The sequence below is a fragment of the Gastrolobium bilobum genome, unplaced genomic scaffold (genome assembly GCF_033153095.1).
Source record: "Gastrolobium bilobum isolate Gb01-03AN ecotype WA unplaced genomic scaffold, APGP_CSIRO_Gbil_v1 utg2863, whole genome shotgun sequence".
NCBI classification, from domain to species: domain Eukaryota; kingdom Viridiplantae; phylum Streptophyta; class Magnoliopsida; order Fabales; family Fabaceae; genus Gastrolobium; species Gastrolobium bilobum.
The window spans coordinates 138895-156701 of NW_026895849.1; the positions used below are offsets into that span (position 1 = coordinate 138895).

Consider the following 17807-nt stretch of genomic DNA (forward strand, 5'->3'; position numbering starts at 1 on the left):
ATTAGCCATGGACTTTGGTGTCAAGCTCACTTATCTTCACCAGTCTCTCGCAGTGCTCAGCATCTAAATCTGACTTAAAAAGATAACCAGTTAATAGTTACCAGAGATAATATAAAAGCTACAAGTAACCTGTGGATTTAACTTCAACGTGTCATTGGGATCGTAGGCACTGTTGGTTGAGGTCCTGACAGTTAACATATCATGACAATAAATATAAATTACGTGACTTATGGATTGGTCGTTTGAAAGAATACTGATGAAAGGGGCTCCATGATTATTTCCTTGATTGAAAGTGACTTGGACTGTGTTTTATATGATTGAACTAAATGAGTTGAATAATTTTTTAAACAAACGAGTTGTGCAATGAACCGCTCAAAAAGAAAGAAAGAAAAAAACCCGAAAAGAGTTGTGGATTGATCCTATCTTCATTCTGGACCAAGGTTAATCAAAATCGCCCAATGAAAAACGACCATTATTTTAGGATGTTTTATAAGGTCTAATTTATATTGTTAATTTGTTATATGCCCCCAAAATTTTGCCTTTCGTCTGGCTCAACGCATATTTTTTAACTAATTTATACTATAGTTTTCTGCAATTATACAAAGATAAAATACTTCATCATTCTATTTTTTCCACTATGATTTATTATTCGGCCTAAGTGCTCTTGTTTTGCAATCACTGTACTCTGGAGTCTGGACCCTTAGCCATTTCTTCCGACATAAGCTTCGCACGCACTTATGTTCTCAAATTTCTTCTAAGGATACCTTCCCATGCTCTATTTGAGAGGTTTATACTTCATCTTGAAAGTGATAGGATGCTTCTATTGCTTCTTAAACCAAATGTATGCTAAAAAGAAAGATTGTAAGTATCATATCTATTATGTTCGCTTCTTTCACCTAAGGCGTTAAATGTTATCTTTTTTACATAATTTTTTCTTCCTTTTTTTTCTTCTTTTTACTTTTTCTTAATCTTTTTTGCAATTCGATAACCAATTTTAAGGATGTGATCCCATCTCTACGCCTTTTTATCATCCAATTCTTATCAACAATGTCCACCCAAAAACTTATTTCTTACTGTTTTGTGTTGATATAGCCTTGCCATCACCATGGATATCATTTAATGCCTAAAAAAGCTTTTAAAACTGAAATTCAATACCATCATCTTAAGATTAATACATGAAAAACCTTTAAACCTCAATACATAGCAATGCAAATTCTTCTGTACACATTGAAACCTAATGCTTGACTTCCACACTCCATATTTTTACACGTATACTATTATTATGTTGAATTGTTATTGTTAATATCCTTAGCAAAAGGATTTGAAGCTAACTTGAGTTCACCTCCCTAAATTACAAATTACACCTCATTTGAACCTCGAAGAAGATTATCGGATGAAGAATAATGTTCTCCACTTGGAAGAGATATGGAGGAGTCAACCCATGGCCCATTGACTGATTTACTTCTTTGCTCTATGCTATCTTGTGTGGATACAGAAGAAACAAGAGTTTGGCTGTCTTGTGATAGCATCTCAAAGGCTTTAAATCTTGCATCTTGTGTATTGTCACTGCGTTTGATTATTGGTGCTTGAATTGGAGTTTTTCCTTCAAGCATGCTTACTACAGATGACATGGGTGGTCTTAGAGTGGGAGATGGATTGGTGCACAAGAGTGCCAACTGCAGCATTCTCATGGCCTCTTCTTGGGGGTAGCCTGAATCAAGACTTGGATCCACTAATTCCAAAAGGTTTCCTTGCTCTTGGAGAACATAAGCCTTCAATTGCATGCAAAATATAGTGTTAGAAATTCAACCAAACCATAACTATAATGAGAAACAAGAAAGGAAAGCACAAAAATAGATAAGGGAAGTATAGTAATAGTAATGTCTTCTTTTATTTAAAAATCACTCCACATGAAACCCCAACTAATAAGGATAAGGGTCAGATCAATCCTTGTACGCAACATTGCCCTTGCATATTTGTAAAGAGACTATTTCCGAATTTGAACTCGTGACCTTTCAATCACAAAGGAGCAGCTTTACCACCGTTCCTTTGATTTAATAATCCACATACTATATATGATTTCAAAAATGTTTTATTATTGTCGGAGATAAATGGGATGAAGACTTGGATATAGATGACAAAAATATTTTGACTTTTGAAAAGATTGAGCTCAGTAAATGTGTCACGATAACAAGGTAAGTTGAGATTATGCTTTGTCAAAAACTGAAAAAGCCACACAAGTGTAACTTACCCAATCTAGAAGATAAACAAACTCCTCCTTTGGCCTGTAATTTGTGTTGCTTTTTCCACTAACAATCTCTAAAGCTACAACTCCGAAGCTATAGACATCTGCTTTGTCAGTCAAGTAACCCCGCATAGCATACTCAGGAGCCATGTAACCACTGAAAAGAGAACATTTAGTACCCTTGTGTAAATGATTTAACAAAACAAAATGAAGCATATATATTTCTAGGATTATTCAAATGACTATAGCTACAAGCAATAAACAAATTGTGGATAACAGTGCAAGCCAACTAAAATGATGAACAACGTCTAGGATTCTAACTTAAAATGTTATGCCATAATACTAACATTGTCCCAGCTATTCGAGTGCTGATATGTGTATTCTCTTCTTCATCAAGCTTGGCTAAACCAAAATCTGAGATCTTGGCATTCAGATGCTTATCAAGTAAGACATTGGTTGCCTTAATATCCCTATGTACTATTTTCAACCTTGATTCCTCATGAAGATAAGCTAATCCCTTTGCTATCCCTACACATATTTTCATTCTTGTGGGCCAGTCCAAATGCATCCTTTGATCTTGTTTACCTATACGAGATGAGTTTTTTCAATTAGATTTTAACTTAGTAGAGAACATACAACACAACCACAAGTTGTTCATGACACATTTACCAAAAAGTGCACGAGCAAGACTATTGTTCTCCATGTATTCATATATTAGCAGCAACTGGTTTCCTTCAATGCAACAGCCATAAAGCTTCACAAGATTTGGATGTTGCAAAGCAGATATCATGCCTATTTCATTAACGAATTCACGATTTCCTTGTTTTGATTTGGAGGAGAGCTGCTTGACAGCAATCACAACACCATCTGACAGTACACCCTGTGAATAGGCAATAAATTCATTATCATGTTTTCATATACAAAAGTATCGGGGACAAATGACTTACCCTCAATGTTTTAAAACTTTATAATAATCGAAGTTACCTTGTATACTGGCCCAAAGCCTCCTTCACCTATCTTATTTTCTGGGTCAAAGTTATTGGTAGCAGCTTTAATTTGTCTTAAACTGAAATAGCCCGTTTTCAGCTCTAGAAGTTCTGCAACAAGGTAGGTAAAAAGTAAAAACAAAAAGAGAAATGAGAGACATGGAAAGAGAGAATAATAGCATCTGAGAAACTAAGTCTGCATTTTCTGTTTATACCACCATTTTGAACATTTGCAGTAAATTTTGTCTTAAAATAATCTAATATTAGTGTATACATAAAAGTCTATATCTATTACTATATTATAGATTATAATTAGATTTATATTCATCCTGCTTTACACTAACCAATCTGAACTTTGTATCAGCAAAAACCAAATCATAAGTGCAACAACTACCTGATTTATTTTGGACCTTAATCTTACCTTTGTCTGTTGAATTTTTCCCTCCTAGGAAACCCATCTTCCAAAGGGAAAAGAGTATTAGTAGGACAAGCACGCATGATGCAACAACAATTCCAACAATGGCTCCAGTAGACAGTCCCTTTGAAGGAATTTTAAAGTCTACAACAAAGTAAAAATGCTTATAGAACATGAAATAACAAGGTATTTGATAGAAATAGAGGAAATTAATAATAAGAAAACCACGTACTTGGGGTCACGGTGATAGCAGATATAAGAGGTCCATATACACCTCTCACAGGAATGGCATTAGTTCCTTTCCCTGCCCAGGATAAGTGGATCTCCAAGGTGCTATCATTCACGTCAACATTAAAATCCAGAATTTTTTCCTTACCAGCTCCACCAGCTTCTTTCACAATGTTAAAATCTTTCAAATATTTAAAACCCTGTCAATATCCAGCATTGAAAATATCTACCTTTAGAGCTTTTGTTTTATTAAAAAACCAGATACAAATTTTAGTAAAACTTTATAAGAAACTAAAAAAATAAATGTAACAAATTGTTAGCTTCATTACTCACTTGGATTGAAACATCAAATATGCGCCTTCCAAGGCTACTAAAAGTCTGGTCATTAGAAAACATTATCTCAGCAAAATGAAGCTTCACATTGTAATTTCCCTTCAGCATACAAAGTCCATAGTAATTAAGAGAAAGAGGGGCAGTGCGGGCTGTTTGCAAGTATCCAGGGCCACTAATATTCAAAGGAAACTGATTTGTTGCTAAATGACTAACATTGCCATTTCCTTCAAATACTCCAGTGCTGCTATAAGCCCATTGGCCATTATTACTAGAAACAAAGTCTGAAATTCCAAGTAAATTCTGGTCAGCTTCATATTCATCGCCCTCAAACTCAACTGCAGGTCCTCCACAATTTACGAACAGTGAATGATCTGAAGAGACATAGAAAAAAATGAATAATTTATTAAGAAAAGCAAATAAGCTTAACAAAAAAGCAGAAAAAGAAATAATACCAAAAATTGTCTCATCACATTACTTCAAAAAGAAACTATGATAAATTTTCATTTACAAAATCACTGAAGTTTATGAAAACATGGTTGATCTACTATTTCTAAACACTCACACTGGGGTTTTTCTGAGCAAGGTAGGTTCATCTTCAAACAAGAAACTCTGCAAGATAAATAAATTTGGTTTCAGTAGGTGATTCAAAGCTGATCTAGAATTAAACTAGAACATAAGCAAGAACTTACGAAGTGCTTGCTGAGGGAGAGTGACTGGAAACTAAGTTCCTGTTAAAGAATAATACAAAGCTAAGTTCATGTAAGTGAACACTTTTGTAATTTCTAGCTAAAAAAGAAGCTTACACATCCAAGAGCTGGCAATCAGATGCTGTAGATTGTGTAAAATTGTTGTAAGATAAATCACTGAAAGAGAACATAAAGTGAGATTAAATTTTAATATCTTGATAATTCAAGTGCTCAAAAGATTAATCACGAGAAAGACATGTGATGTACTTGTGCAACATCTAAATCTCAACAAGTGAATCTAAAGTATGGAATTAGAGGAGGGTAAAATTCAAGGAAATATGCTGACATGTTCTGTTTGCTGTTTAGTATCCATCCTGGAATTTGTCCACTCAGTGAATTGTTAGTCAGAAACCTGCATCCATCATTAATATATGTCTCATTTATATCCAAAATGATAAAAAAAATTAAAAAAACACACCTAACATTCTTGAGATCAAATTACTAGTAGGAAAATTCACATCCTTTTGGTTAATCTTCTGGCCAACAAATGAAAGTGTTCACTTACATGAAATTTATTGTTGATTGCAACCCTTGAAATGAATCTGGGATTGGACCAGTCAACCTGTTGAAGCTCAAATCTCTGAAAGAAAAAGAAGATGAAGTTATGGTACATGACATATTGAAATCCTCACAATAGAATATAATGAGAGACAATTTCAAATTTTCAATAATTTTGTAAATTTCTTTTTTACTGCCCATGTTGAAGCACAATATTGCAGATAATAATTTACATAGATGATGCATACAAAAAATTTATATCCGCATCATTATTCTGTATAGGGTCATTGTACAGGTACAACTAGCCAGCAAAACACCTTAAATGACCAATAGGCAAACTTATACCGGTTTGTAATGATTTGATAAATAGCTTTCCAAATTGTTACACCTTAAATTACCAATAGGCAAATCTAAAATTAAGTCTTGAAAAATCATTGGGATTCAAATTAATAACTAATCTTTATAATTAAGTAATTCCATAATCACAAACTTAATCTAGTGAAGAATAAACCCTTTAAAACAACCGGGGATAGAAAAGAAAAGGAGGGAGAAAAGGTACTGCGCAACTGTATGTGTGTGCAATTGTGAAATAAATAAGGGCTAGATAAAAAAAAAAAAAAAACACATCTAGGAGACTCACATCTCTCTCTTTTACTACATATATATGAAAATTTAAATTTAAATTATATATATAATGAGAAAACCTTATATGTATATTGATAAACAGGTAGATAAAAAGAAATTTGGAGCATATATAGCCAGTAATATACCCTTGATGCAACTTACAGCATTTTTAAACCTTGCATTTCCCCAATGTTGCCTGGAATAGGTCCAGTGATTAAGCAATTCCTCAATGCCCTGAGTTAAAAAAATAAACCACTTGATAAAAGCCTAAATGAATTATTATATAGCTCTTCACATAATAGCAGGAAAGGTTTCAACTCACAGTCTTTCCATGCGTTTCAAATCCTTCAGATCAGGAAATGTCATAGTTGGTCCCTTCAAATCAGATATTCTCCTGATAAATAAATGTTTCATCAAATGAAAAGAAAATGTTCCTCTGTTGAAGATTGCATTCTAGAACTTGCAACAATTCAGGAATATTCTTAAAAGGAGAAAGTACTCACAATTCTTTCAAATTTTTCAAGCTAGATACAGCAGGAGGAATTGGACCTTCCAAGGATGTGCCCTGCAAATCCCTACAAGAAACAATGTTTTCTCAGATAATAAATGCAAAAGCTAAGTATGATATAAAATTGTTTTATTCTTCAACAAGGAAAAGGTCATGGATAAACCAAAAATTAGACTCACAATCTTTCAAGTTTGGTCCAGTTCACAATAAAATTGGGTATCTTCCCAGATAAACTGCTCCCATCTATCCTACTGTGGAAAATGTTGGGAGATTTCAGAATTTGACAGTCATTATATAAATCCTCAGGAAAAAAAGTTGTATCACATCATATGACTCACAATTGAGCAAGATTCTTTAGATTACCAAATTCTTCTGGTATTGTCCCTGTGAAATTATTTGCAGAAAGAAGTCTGCAGATTCATTTAGAATAAAAAAACAAAAAAATGTTAACTATGTATGGTCAAAGCAATATGAAATTGTAGATAATTTATGCATCAATACAGAAAAACTAGTGATTAATTGATTATGTACATTAAAATAAAATGACTACAAAGAAAAACAATCTTACAATCTCTGCAAGTTGCTCAATTTTCCAAGGCTGAGAGGAAGAGGTCCTTCAAGTTGATTATCTTCTAAGTTCCTAAAAACATGGATTACAAATATATTTTTTCAACCTACAATGCCAATCAATGTGACATGACATGATATTTTTCTCAATACTTACAGTTCTTGCAGACTAGCAATATCACCAATTTCTGATGGAATTGGACCACTAAGTTGATTTCCCAAAAGTGACCTGAACCATGGTAACAATTGTATACGTTGAGGATTTGAAATATGTGTACAGGGAAAATCATGCAAACCACTTAGCCAAAATTGATTTTAAAAAAAAAAAATTGCTCTAAAAGGTTCGTAGTTAATAAATGAAGAGCATGCTTCGTACATAGAGCAAGAAAAGAACATATATATATATATATATATACAAGAGGTAACAATTACTTACAGAGTGACAAGCGAGAGTCGTCCAAGACTCTTTGGAATTGAGCCATTGAGGTAATTCCTAGTGAGATCACTGCTCAGTATAAAAGTTTCAGTTAGCAATTTTTATTTTATTTTTCCGCAGATTCTTTTGCATTTGATGAAGTTAATAATGCTTCATTAGTTAGAATACATACCAATGTTAAAGTAATACTACAAATATTGTAATCACAAGCCATCACTGTTCACCATTCATATTTGTTCAATTGCATGCAGTGGTGGTGGGGCATTACTGTACTGTACATATTTTTTTTCCCTAAGTTCTATACTAATTATTTTATGAGTTTCATGTTTCTCATGTTATAGACAATAAATTTATCTCTTATACACGTATAAAAGTGTGTGGGTCCCACCCATGTAAGGAGAAGAGAAAAAGAGAGAAAAAAATATGAGCTCCATGTACTTTTATGTATGTATATGTAAAATATAAATTTCTCTCCTATAATATAATAAACAAAAAACCCTTATTTTATTGGTTGAGTTATATCTAACCAACTTTGAAACATTTATTATGAAATTAGTTGTCTATACATGTTTAATATCTCACCTTAATTGCGATACCCATAAGGGTAGAGCATAGTAACTCCTTCATTTGTGACTACAACAATTCCGTACTTAGTTAAATCTATAATCAACATCTTCTAGCACAATGACAACATTTACGAACATACAACAAGAAAAGAAAAAGAAAAAGAAAATTGTAATCACTTACAGTGTTATTAGATGAGTGAGATTTCCAAATTCATCAGGTATAACTCCAGATATACTGAGACCCCTGAGCGCACTATCATAGCCAATTTGTTGAATTAGTAATACTCAAAAGAATTTAATAAATTTGAGTTAAAGTCAAGTCACTGAGGGTGACATTGTCCACATAGGCGTAATTTTGAATGTTGCACAGCTATTTTATTTTATTTTATTTTAGAGATTTATTAAAAAAATCAAAAATCTTTTACAAATCAATCGTATGTATTAAAATAATCAATTTTTTGTTATTTTCTCAACTCTAAAAGCTATTGGTATCAATTACAGTGAATATATATATATATATATATATATATATATATTATTGAGGGGTTGAAAATAAACTTACATTAAAGTCACATGGCAAATGGTGCTAGAGTTGAAAGAACAATCGCACGTGACATTTCTATTGATTTGATTATCTAAAATATTCCTGTTATCGAATCCTCTATCTCCACTGCATGAACGTTCAGTAACTCTCCAGTTCAAGTTCTTTACCTTGTCTGATATTGTTTGTAGTACTTTCACTGCAACACAAGACAAATCAAGTGGCTATTAGATATATGTAATTTTTTTATTTTTTTTTTATTTCTCCTCGATTTATCAATTAATCAACTAATTCAGTTGAGTCGAATAAAATTCTGAAAATGGTAAAACTCTCCCTCTCAAGATTTAAGAAAAAAAAAAAAAACCACAATTGATCTGATTTCATGGAATACAGATCAACGTGAAAGTGCATCACATGACATGATTTATCATAAATCTAAGAGAAAATCTCATATCCCCGTAACAAATCTTTCTAACATCTTTATAATTATTTGAAACAAAAAATTATTATGACTTAAAAACTCAAAAAGTATTTCATAAATTTTATTTAAATAATTAAAAAAATATTAGACTAATTTAATATATATTTTTAAATGTAGTTCTAAACTATATAAAATTCGACAATGTCAATGTTGGCAAATTCTAGATGTTAACATATTCATATTTCAACAATCACATGCTTTAGAAAAGTCTGGTGGTCAAAAGTTTTAATTAGCGCATATTTTGAAACACTCAAGGTCAAAAGCCTCATTAAATGAAAACCATGCTGTATTTTTTTTAAAAAAAAAATACAAGGCTACAAGTCACACAAGGTAGGCAATATAATAAAAGAAGAAATTGAACTTTTCATGATATAGACTTTTTTTTTTCTATATAATAATCAAAAGTTCATATTCTCAAGGCTTCTCATATAAACCCACACAGCATTCCAGTCCTATTAGATTACTACTATATATCATCATAAGAATCAACCAATATAGAAAACAGAAGCATCACTGAGAACAACAATAAATAAATTAAATTAAACCCCAGGCTGAAAAAATCATATGGTTTAACTTTATGTGGGTATAAATATATAGTAGATTGTATATGAAAATTATGCCAGACAACACAACACGTCATGTACATTGAAAAGTATGCCATTATTATGCTAAGGAATAAAAAATTACTAACTCTCGAGGATCTATTCCTAAGAATGATGCAGTTCCATGAACCATTATGTCACAAATTCGCTCTAATTTATTTTATTTTTTTTACCAATTTTCAAGCTTATAATTTTGTTCTGGAGGGCCGGAATACTGGGGCGGCCCAATTACACAGGCCCAACCCTCAGCTGGCCCAATCACTCAAGCCCAGCCTCAGCTTTGCCCCACATCAGCCCTTAGGGCTGACATGGACCTCCTCAACCCCCAACGTAGCAGCAGGCCCAAGGCATACACCAACATGTCCCATCTTGGAACGCTAACCGTTGAAGGCGACTACGACAGAAACCACAAAGGGAAACTCCCCCTTTGCCCGGCGCTGACACCGCCAGAGTGCAGAGGGCGCAGCACTGCCACAATGATAGCGCCAGCACGCCTAACACTGCACCATGGGAGTAAATCCCAAGGAGAGTTGACCTCTCCCTCACCAACCCGCTCCATTTCCCTTATAAATAGCCCTCCTAGGCACACCTTAGAGGTATCTTTGATGTACTGTTGTTATGCCCATTTACTTCCAAGTCATTCTCTTGTTATTAATCTGCCATTGCTATTAGCTTGCTTGCCTCTTGGAACTATACCTACTAGTCTGGTCATTACCTCGCCTAGTGGTATAATCCATATAGTAACGTTACCCTATAGGGTACATAGTGGGCTCACAGAACCTAACGGTACAAATTTGATCCACTATTTTAAAATATCTTGTACATAATTCAACCATAAATTATAAATATCGTGTTAGGTGCATGATGCATTGCAAACAAGGGTCTTATTGATAAAATAGATAGAGAATGATTATATTTACGAACTCAAAGTTTACAAACTGTTACAATTATCCTATGTGTTATGGTAATATATATGTAATAATATGTACTACTAATAATACATAATATAGTTTATAAGAGTTTGTAAACTTTGAATTTGTAAATATAACATATCTCAAATAAATATATCAAACACACAAAAGCAAACAAAAATGGCTCCCCCTTGTGCTTACAAATGAGGCCACCTCTCATGGGATGGCAATCAGACAATTATCGTAATTTAATTGGTTCAACAAAATGACGATAAAATTTAAAAAATCCAAATATAAAATGATCCTAGAAAATAAAAAAGTCATAGGACACAGAATCTAGTAATCCAATAATGCTAACAGATGAATCCAGAGATTAAAAAAAAAAAACACACAAAAACAAACAAACACAAACAGAACGAATTTTGAGCATGTTAGATGCAGAACCTCCACCACTAAACTACGATCAGATGTTAATGGGAAGAGCCAAGGAAAAGAAAAACATGGATATTGGTGAATTCCTTATTGATATGGTAACAACAATCAAAACCCAGATAGCAAAAGTAGCAATGAAAGTTCATAAACTAAATTATGGAAGTGAGAACAAAGAACATTAATTCAACAAAGTTCATATTCTCAAGGCTTCTCATAAACCCACACAGCATTCTAGTCCGATTAGATTACTATATATCATCATCATAAGAACCAACCTATACACAAAACAGGAGCATCACTGAAAACCATAATAAGGATAAATTAAACCTCAGGCTGAAAAAATCATATTATTTAACTCTATGGGGTATAAATATAGGGTTTGATGTTTTTTATATATAGAAAATAAAATATATAGAAAATAAAATTATCTCTTACATGTATATAAAAAGGAAAAAGTACTTTTTCAGTCACCGAAAATAAATTTATCCTCACTAAACTCAAAACGACGTCGTTTTGAAGTTATAAGATTAAAAAATTTAATGATAAAAACTAATATAACCATGCAATATATTATATTTACAAAAATATCTTGATTTATGTTCCAAAACGACGTCGTTTTGGGCTCACCGGAAATAACTTATCTTCATTGACCGGATAAATTTTTTACCCATATAAAAATAGGTTTTATAAGAGTTATGTTGTAGGAAAAGTGATTGTGTAATGTTATAGAGATTCGTTTTGCGTGCCTTAATTTTTTATTTATTTTTTTGTTTTAAAAAGTGTGGGCCCCACAAAATGTTGTGAGGGTAGGAAAGTTTGTTATGTTATGTTAAAGGATAAAACGAAAACCCTATAAAAATATATGAAACCATATAAAGTTGAAGAAAAGAGGAAAAAAAATGAGACAAAAATATTTTTATGTATATATAACAAAAAAAAAACTATATGAAAAATACTAAATCCATTAATATATAGTACATTGTATGTGAAAAGTATGACAGAAAACACAACACGTAATGTACTATTGATAAGTGTTAGGAGAAGATCACCTTTGATCTTATCCTTTAGCAACTAAGTCCTAGTTTTTAGCAAGAATAGTTTGTTATTATTCCATGTATAGTTTGTTGAACAGTATACTTTATTCTAGTTGATCCTCCTTGATTCTGTATAACCGACTTGTGTATATATTGGCTATCAGCCATTTCATTAAATATAACAACATATTCAAATCCTCTTAGTTTTCTATATGGTATCAGTTTGAAGGTATCGATCCACTTTCCCAATGGCTGATTCTGATTCAGATTCTTCCGCTGTCAATGTCAATGCTAATGCCAATGCAACCAACCCTACCCTTACACCGTCTGCTAACACTACATCCCTTTCTGGTAAGCACACTCTGCCTTCTACCTGGTTGGTGGATAGTGGCGCTTCTCAACACATGACAGGGAACCTCCATTTAACCTCCAATGTTACATCTATTCCACCCACTACGATAGGTTTACCTGATGGTGATCAACTTGTTTCCAATCACAGTGGCAGTCTCAAGTTGACATCTCATATTTCTCTTCAGAATGTGTTATATGTTCCCAAATTACAATGCAACCTCATATCAGTTGCTCAATTACTTGCTGATACAAATTGCATCATTTCTTTTACTCACAATGGCTGTGAATTGCAGGACCCCATTACGAGGATCAAGACTGGACTGGGTAGATTGCAAGCTGGTGTTTATGTGCATGACTCATCCAACAACAAATCCATCTCTACTGCATGTGCGGCTCACACTCAACAGAATGCAGATGTTTGGCACCGTCGATTGGGTCACCCTTCATTTCAGTTTTTAAGCTTTCTTCCTTTTGTTACAGTGAATAAAAATAGGGGTCATTCTCCTTCAGTTTGTGACATTTGCCTACGCGCACAACAAACTCGTACTGTATTCCCTATTAGCATTAATAAAACTACTGCATGCTTTGATCTTATTCACTGCGATATCTGGGGTCCATATCAAACTACCTCTCTAACCGGTGCAAGATATTTTTTAACAATTGTGGATGATTATAGCAGAAACGTCTGGGTTTATTTAATGACCACCAAGTCTGAAACGTTCCAATACTTAACTCGATTTCTTCTCATGGTACGTAATCAGTTTAATACCATGGTCAAAATAATACGCTCCGACAATGGATCAGAATTTTGTGCTCATAATCTCCGCAAGGTTTATTCCGATATGGGAATTATACATCAAACATCATGTGTAGACACACCACAGCAGAATGGTCGTGTTGAACGGAAACATAGACATATTTTGAATGTTGCAAGAGCATTACGCTTTCAAGCTAGTCTTCCTATCGAGTTTTGGGGTGAATGTGTTCTAACTGCGGTACATTTAATCAATAGAACCCCCACTCCTCTTCTCCAAGGAAAAACACCATATGAATGTCTTTTCAACCGCACACCCAGCTATGATCATATTCGCATATTCGGATGTCTTTGCCATGCTCATCCACGTCCCAAACCGTTGGAAGAGTTTGCAGCTCGATCAACTCGGTGTTTGTTCCTGGGATATCCTTTTGGCAAAAAGGGTTGGAGGCTTTATAACCTTGAAACACATACTGTTTTTGTATCCAAAGACGTGGTATTTGAAGAGAACACCTTTCCTTTTGCACCAACTACAGTCATTCCTACCGCTGATATTCCTCACGACCCAAACCCCCATAACCCCATATCACCCGAACCAACCCTTGCTCCACAAAGCCCATCCTTTGATTCCCAAGTTGTTACCAACCCTGTCCCTTTAATTGAAGACACTCTCCCTGTTGAACAGGCTCAGCCCGAATCTGCCCCTACTGTCTCCAATGAGCTTTCTATCCGACAAGAACAACCCCCAGAAGTCACACATCCATCTGCACCTTTGGGACGTGGTCACCGTTCTCGCCGTCCTCCATCATATCTCCAAGATTTCGAATGCTCCAAAGTCATCGCACATAATCCACTAGCTTCTTCTACTTCTTCCAGTCCTTCCTCAGGTATGGCTTATCCTATTGCTAACTTTGTTTCTTGTTCTAGATTCTCTCCCAAACATCAACAATTCCTTGCTGCCATTTCTTCTGGTGTTGAACCAAAAACATTCAAGGATGCTGTAACTGATGAAAGGTGGCGTGTAGCAATGCGAAAAGAAATAGATGCCCTTGAACAAAATCACACGTGGGAACTCACTTCTTTGCCACCAGGAAAACGTGCCATTCCATGCAAGTGGGTATACCGCATTAAGTACAACTCAAATGGTACAGTGGAGAGATTCAAAGCACGGTTGGTCATTGCCGGTAACAATCAAATAGCTGGAGAAGAATACTTCGATACATATGCTCCTGTAGCCAAAATGGTGAGTGTCCGAACACTTCTTGCGGTAGCTGCTACCAAATCACGGCACCTATACCAGTTGGATGTTACGAATGTCTTTCTACACGGAGACCTTACCGAAGAAGTTTACATGCGCGTTCCACAAGGTTTCAATCATCACAAACCACATCAAGTATGTCGCTTACGTAAATCTCTCTACGGTTTGCGGCAGTCCCCTCGCAATTGGTTTGCTAAGTTGCGGTCTTCCATTGAATCATATGGCTTCATCCAATCCAAGGCAGATTACACCCTATTCACCTTACACAAAGATGGCCACTTTGTTGCTCTTCTCATCTACGTTGATGACATTATTCTAACGGGCGACAATGATGCCTTATGCACCGATGTCAAGGTCTTTCTCCAGTCATGCTTTCACATCAAGGATTTGGGGATTCTTAAATATTTTCTTGGCATCGAAATAGCTCACGGTCCATCAGGTCTTTTTCTGAGCCAACGAAAGTACGCTCTCGACATATTGGAAGACGCTGGTCTCCTTGCGTGCAAACCATGTGCCTTCCCTCTCGAAACAAATCATAAGCTTGCAGTTACAGAAAGTCCTCCATTCTCGGATCCCGCACGTTACAGAAGACTCATAGGACGTTTGGTTTACTTGACAATTACTAGACCTGAGTTAAGTTACTCCGTCCATGTTCTTTCCCAGTTCATGCAAAATCCTACTATTGCTCAATATGATGTTGTCATCCGCGTTTTAAGGTACATCAAAACTGATCCTGGCCAAGGTTTACTCCTTCGATCCGACAATGATCTCCTTCTTCGTGGATATTCTGATTCGGATTGGGCTAGCTGTCCACTCACCCGTCGATCAGTTACTGGTTATTTTATCATGTTGGGTACTTCTCCTATCTCTTGGAAAACAAAGAAGCAACCCACAGTGTCTCGCTCCTCCGCTGAAGCTGAGTATCGTTCAATGGCAGCAGCTACAGCTGAGTTGTTATGGATCAAATCGTTTCTGGACTCGCTTGATGTTCCACATTCACACCCTACGCAGTTGCACTGTGATAACCAATCTGCCATGCAAATAGCTGCTAATCCAGTTTTCCACGAACGTACCAAACATATAGAGATTGATTGTCATTTTGTACGCGATCATGTTCTCAGCAATACAATCACTACTACCTACGTTCGTACAGATCAGCAACTCGCAGACATATTTACCAAACCGCTTGGCATGAAGCAATTCAGTTTTCTTCGCAGCAAGTTGGGCATTTCGTCACTTCATGCTCCAACTTGAGGGGGCGTGTTAGGAGAAGATCACCTTTGATCTTATCCTTTAGCAACTAAGTCCTAGTTTTTAGCAAGAATAGTTTGTTATTATTCCATGTATAGTTTGTTGAACAATATACTTTATTCTAGTTGATCCTCCTTGATTCTGTATAACCGACTTGTGTATATATTGGCTATCAGCCATTTCATTAAATATAACAACATATTCAAATCCTCTTAGTTTTCTATAATAAGCATGGCATTATTATGCTAAGGAATAAAAAACAACTCAATCTGCAGGATCTATTCCTAAGAATGACGTACTCCAGATGACCCATTATGCCACGAATTTCTTCTCACTTTTTTTAAACAATTCTCAAGCTTATAATTTGATCCACGATTTTAAAATATCTTGTAGATAACTCAATCATGGATTATAAATATCGTGTCAGCTGAATGACGCAAACAAAGGTCTTATCGATAAAATAAATATCAAACACACAAAAGCAAACACTAATGGGTCCCTCTCGTAAGAAAAAAAGGGAATTTTTTTTTTTTTTTTTTATCTTTTCACCTTTTAGCTTTTTTTTTTCCTTCGAGGAATTACCGAATTTGATAATTCTGATACACTAAATTTTTCTCCTCTCGAGTGGGATGACAATCAAATAATTGTCATAATTTTATTGGATCACCGACAATAAAATTTAAAAAAAATCCAAATATAAAATGATCCCGGAAAATAAAAAAGCCATAGGACACAGAATCCAGTAATCCAATAATGCTAACAGATGAATTCAGAGATTAACAAAACAAAACAAAAAAAAGCAAAAACAAAAACAAGCAAACACAAACAGAACTAATTTTGAGCAAGTTAGATGCAGAACCTCCACCACTAAACTACGATCAGATGTTAATGGGAAGAGTCAAGGAAAATAATAACATGGAGTTGGCGAATTCCTTATTTATATGGTAACAACAACCAAAACCCAGATAGCAAAAGTAGCAATGAATTAAATTCTGGAAATGAAAACAAAGAACATTCAACAATCAACAAACCCTTACTTAACACAAACAGAACAAAGGATAACACCAAAAAACTTTTCATGCTTAATGAAAATCTCACTTGCCCCTTAAGAAAAAGATTATACTGGATTATATTTCAACATCAAAATTTCCCTGTCTCTATGTCAATCCATGGTACAAGTGAGAAAGTTTGCACCTTTGTAAACTAGCTGTAACCGTAAAGGGTAGTTTCACTTCAGTGTTCTGAATCCAAAAAAAAAATCGTAAACAAAATAAAAATAAAAATGAAACCATACCTTCATCTTGGGGTATGAGTTGAGCGTTGGATCCAAAATCTAGAAAGCAATTCAAAGCCAGAAACACAAAGATGAACACACATACAAGGTTGCAGCTTAACATCACAAACCACATCTTGGTCTTTTGTACCTTTCCTTAGTTTTTCAGAAGGAACCTTTCAGAATGGAACAAAAAATAGACGAGAAGAAAATGAAACAGAGAAGAGTTGGTATGATTAGTAATTTGCTTGTTGGAGGGAAAGAGAATGAGAAACCTTTTAAGGAATGGTTTTTTTTTTAAAAAAACAATAGAGTGAGAAACTAGGAACCGTGGCCAAAGCGCCACTATTGGCAAAAAAGAAACACTAAAATGTAACGTGAATAGTAAATTTTTTCAAAATGCACGTGACATATTTCGTTACACTGAGTAGCGAAATATGTGTGCAAATAATTCGCTACACGGTGTAGCGAAATATGCCGCGTCAGAACTGAAAATGACATGTGTCAGACAGGTAGAATTTTGCTACACTGTGTAGTGAAATTCTACCTGTCTGACACGTGTTATTTTCAGTTCTGACGCGGCATATTTCGCTACACCGTGAAGCAAATTATTTGCACACATATTTCGCTATACAATGTAGCGAAATATGCCACGTAACGTTTTGACAAAATTTACCGTTGACGTGACATTTTGGTATTTTTTTTATCCAACAGTGACACTTTGGCCACTTTTTTGAGAAACTAAGTGAAAAAAACGGGATCTGCGT

General features: G+C 34.7%; 1 protein-coding gene across 1 annotated transcript; it reads right to left on the reverse strand.

Annotated features, from left to right (window-relative positions):
* Positions 1-1198: 1198 nt before the first annotated feature.
* LOC133296407 (probable LRR receptor-like serine/threonine-protein kinase At1g53430) lies at positions 1199-17227 on the reverse strand. The gene is made up of 24 exons (XM_061495380.1): positions 17062-17227; positions 8715-8892; positions 8334-8405; positions 7587-7655; positions 7308-7379; positions 7152-7223; positions 6922-6993; positions 6763-6834; positions 6579-6650; positions 6398-6469; positions 6238-6309; positions 5459-5533; positions 5240-5305; positions 5011-5070; positions 4897-4935; positions 4770-4816; positions 4208-4578; positions 3879-4074; positions 3653-3790; positions 3230-3342; positions 2915-3125; positions 2593-2830; positions 2252-2402; positions 1199-1772 (listed from the first exon to the last, which is right to left on the reverse strand). Exons 1-24 carry the CDS (start codon positions 17174-17176, stop codon positions 1359-1361), a joined length of 3057 nt encoding a protein of 1018 aa, XP_061351364.1. The 5' UTR covers positions 17177-17227; the 3' UTR covers positions 1199-1358.
* Between the last annotated feature and the right edge of the window lie 580 nt (positions 17228-17807).

Coding starts and splice junctions, on each gene's coding strand:
- LOC133296407 (XM_061495380.1), bottom strand. CDS start 17,176: ATGTGGTTTGTGATGTTAAGCTGCAACCTTGTATGTGTGTTCATCTTT. Junction 6,994..7,151: donor TTGAGCAACTTGCAGAGATT/GTAAGATTGTTT, acceptor ATGAATCTGCAG/ACTTCTTTCTGCAAATAATT. Junction 5,071..5,239: donor CTAAACAGCAAACAGAACAT/GTCAGCATATTT, acceptor GTTCTCTTTCAG/TGATTTATCTTACAACAATT.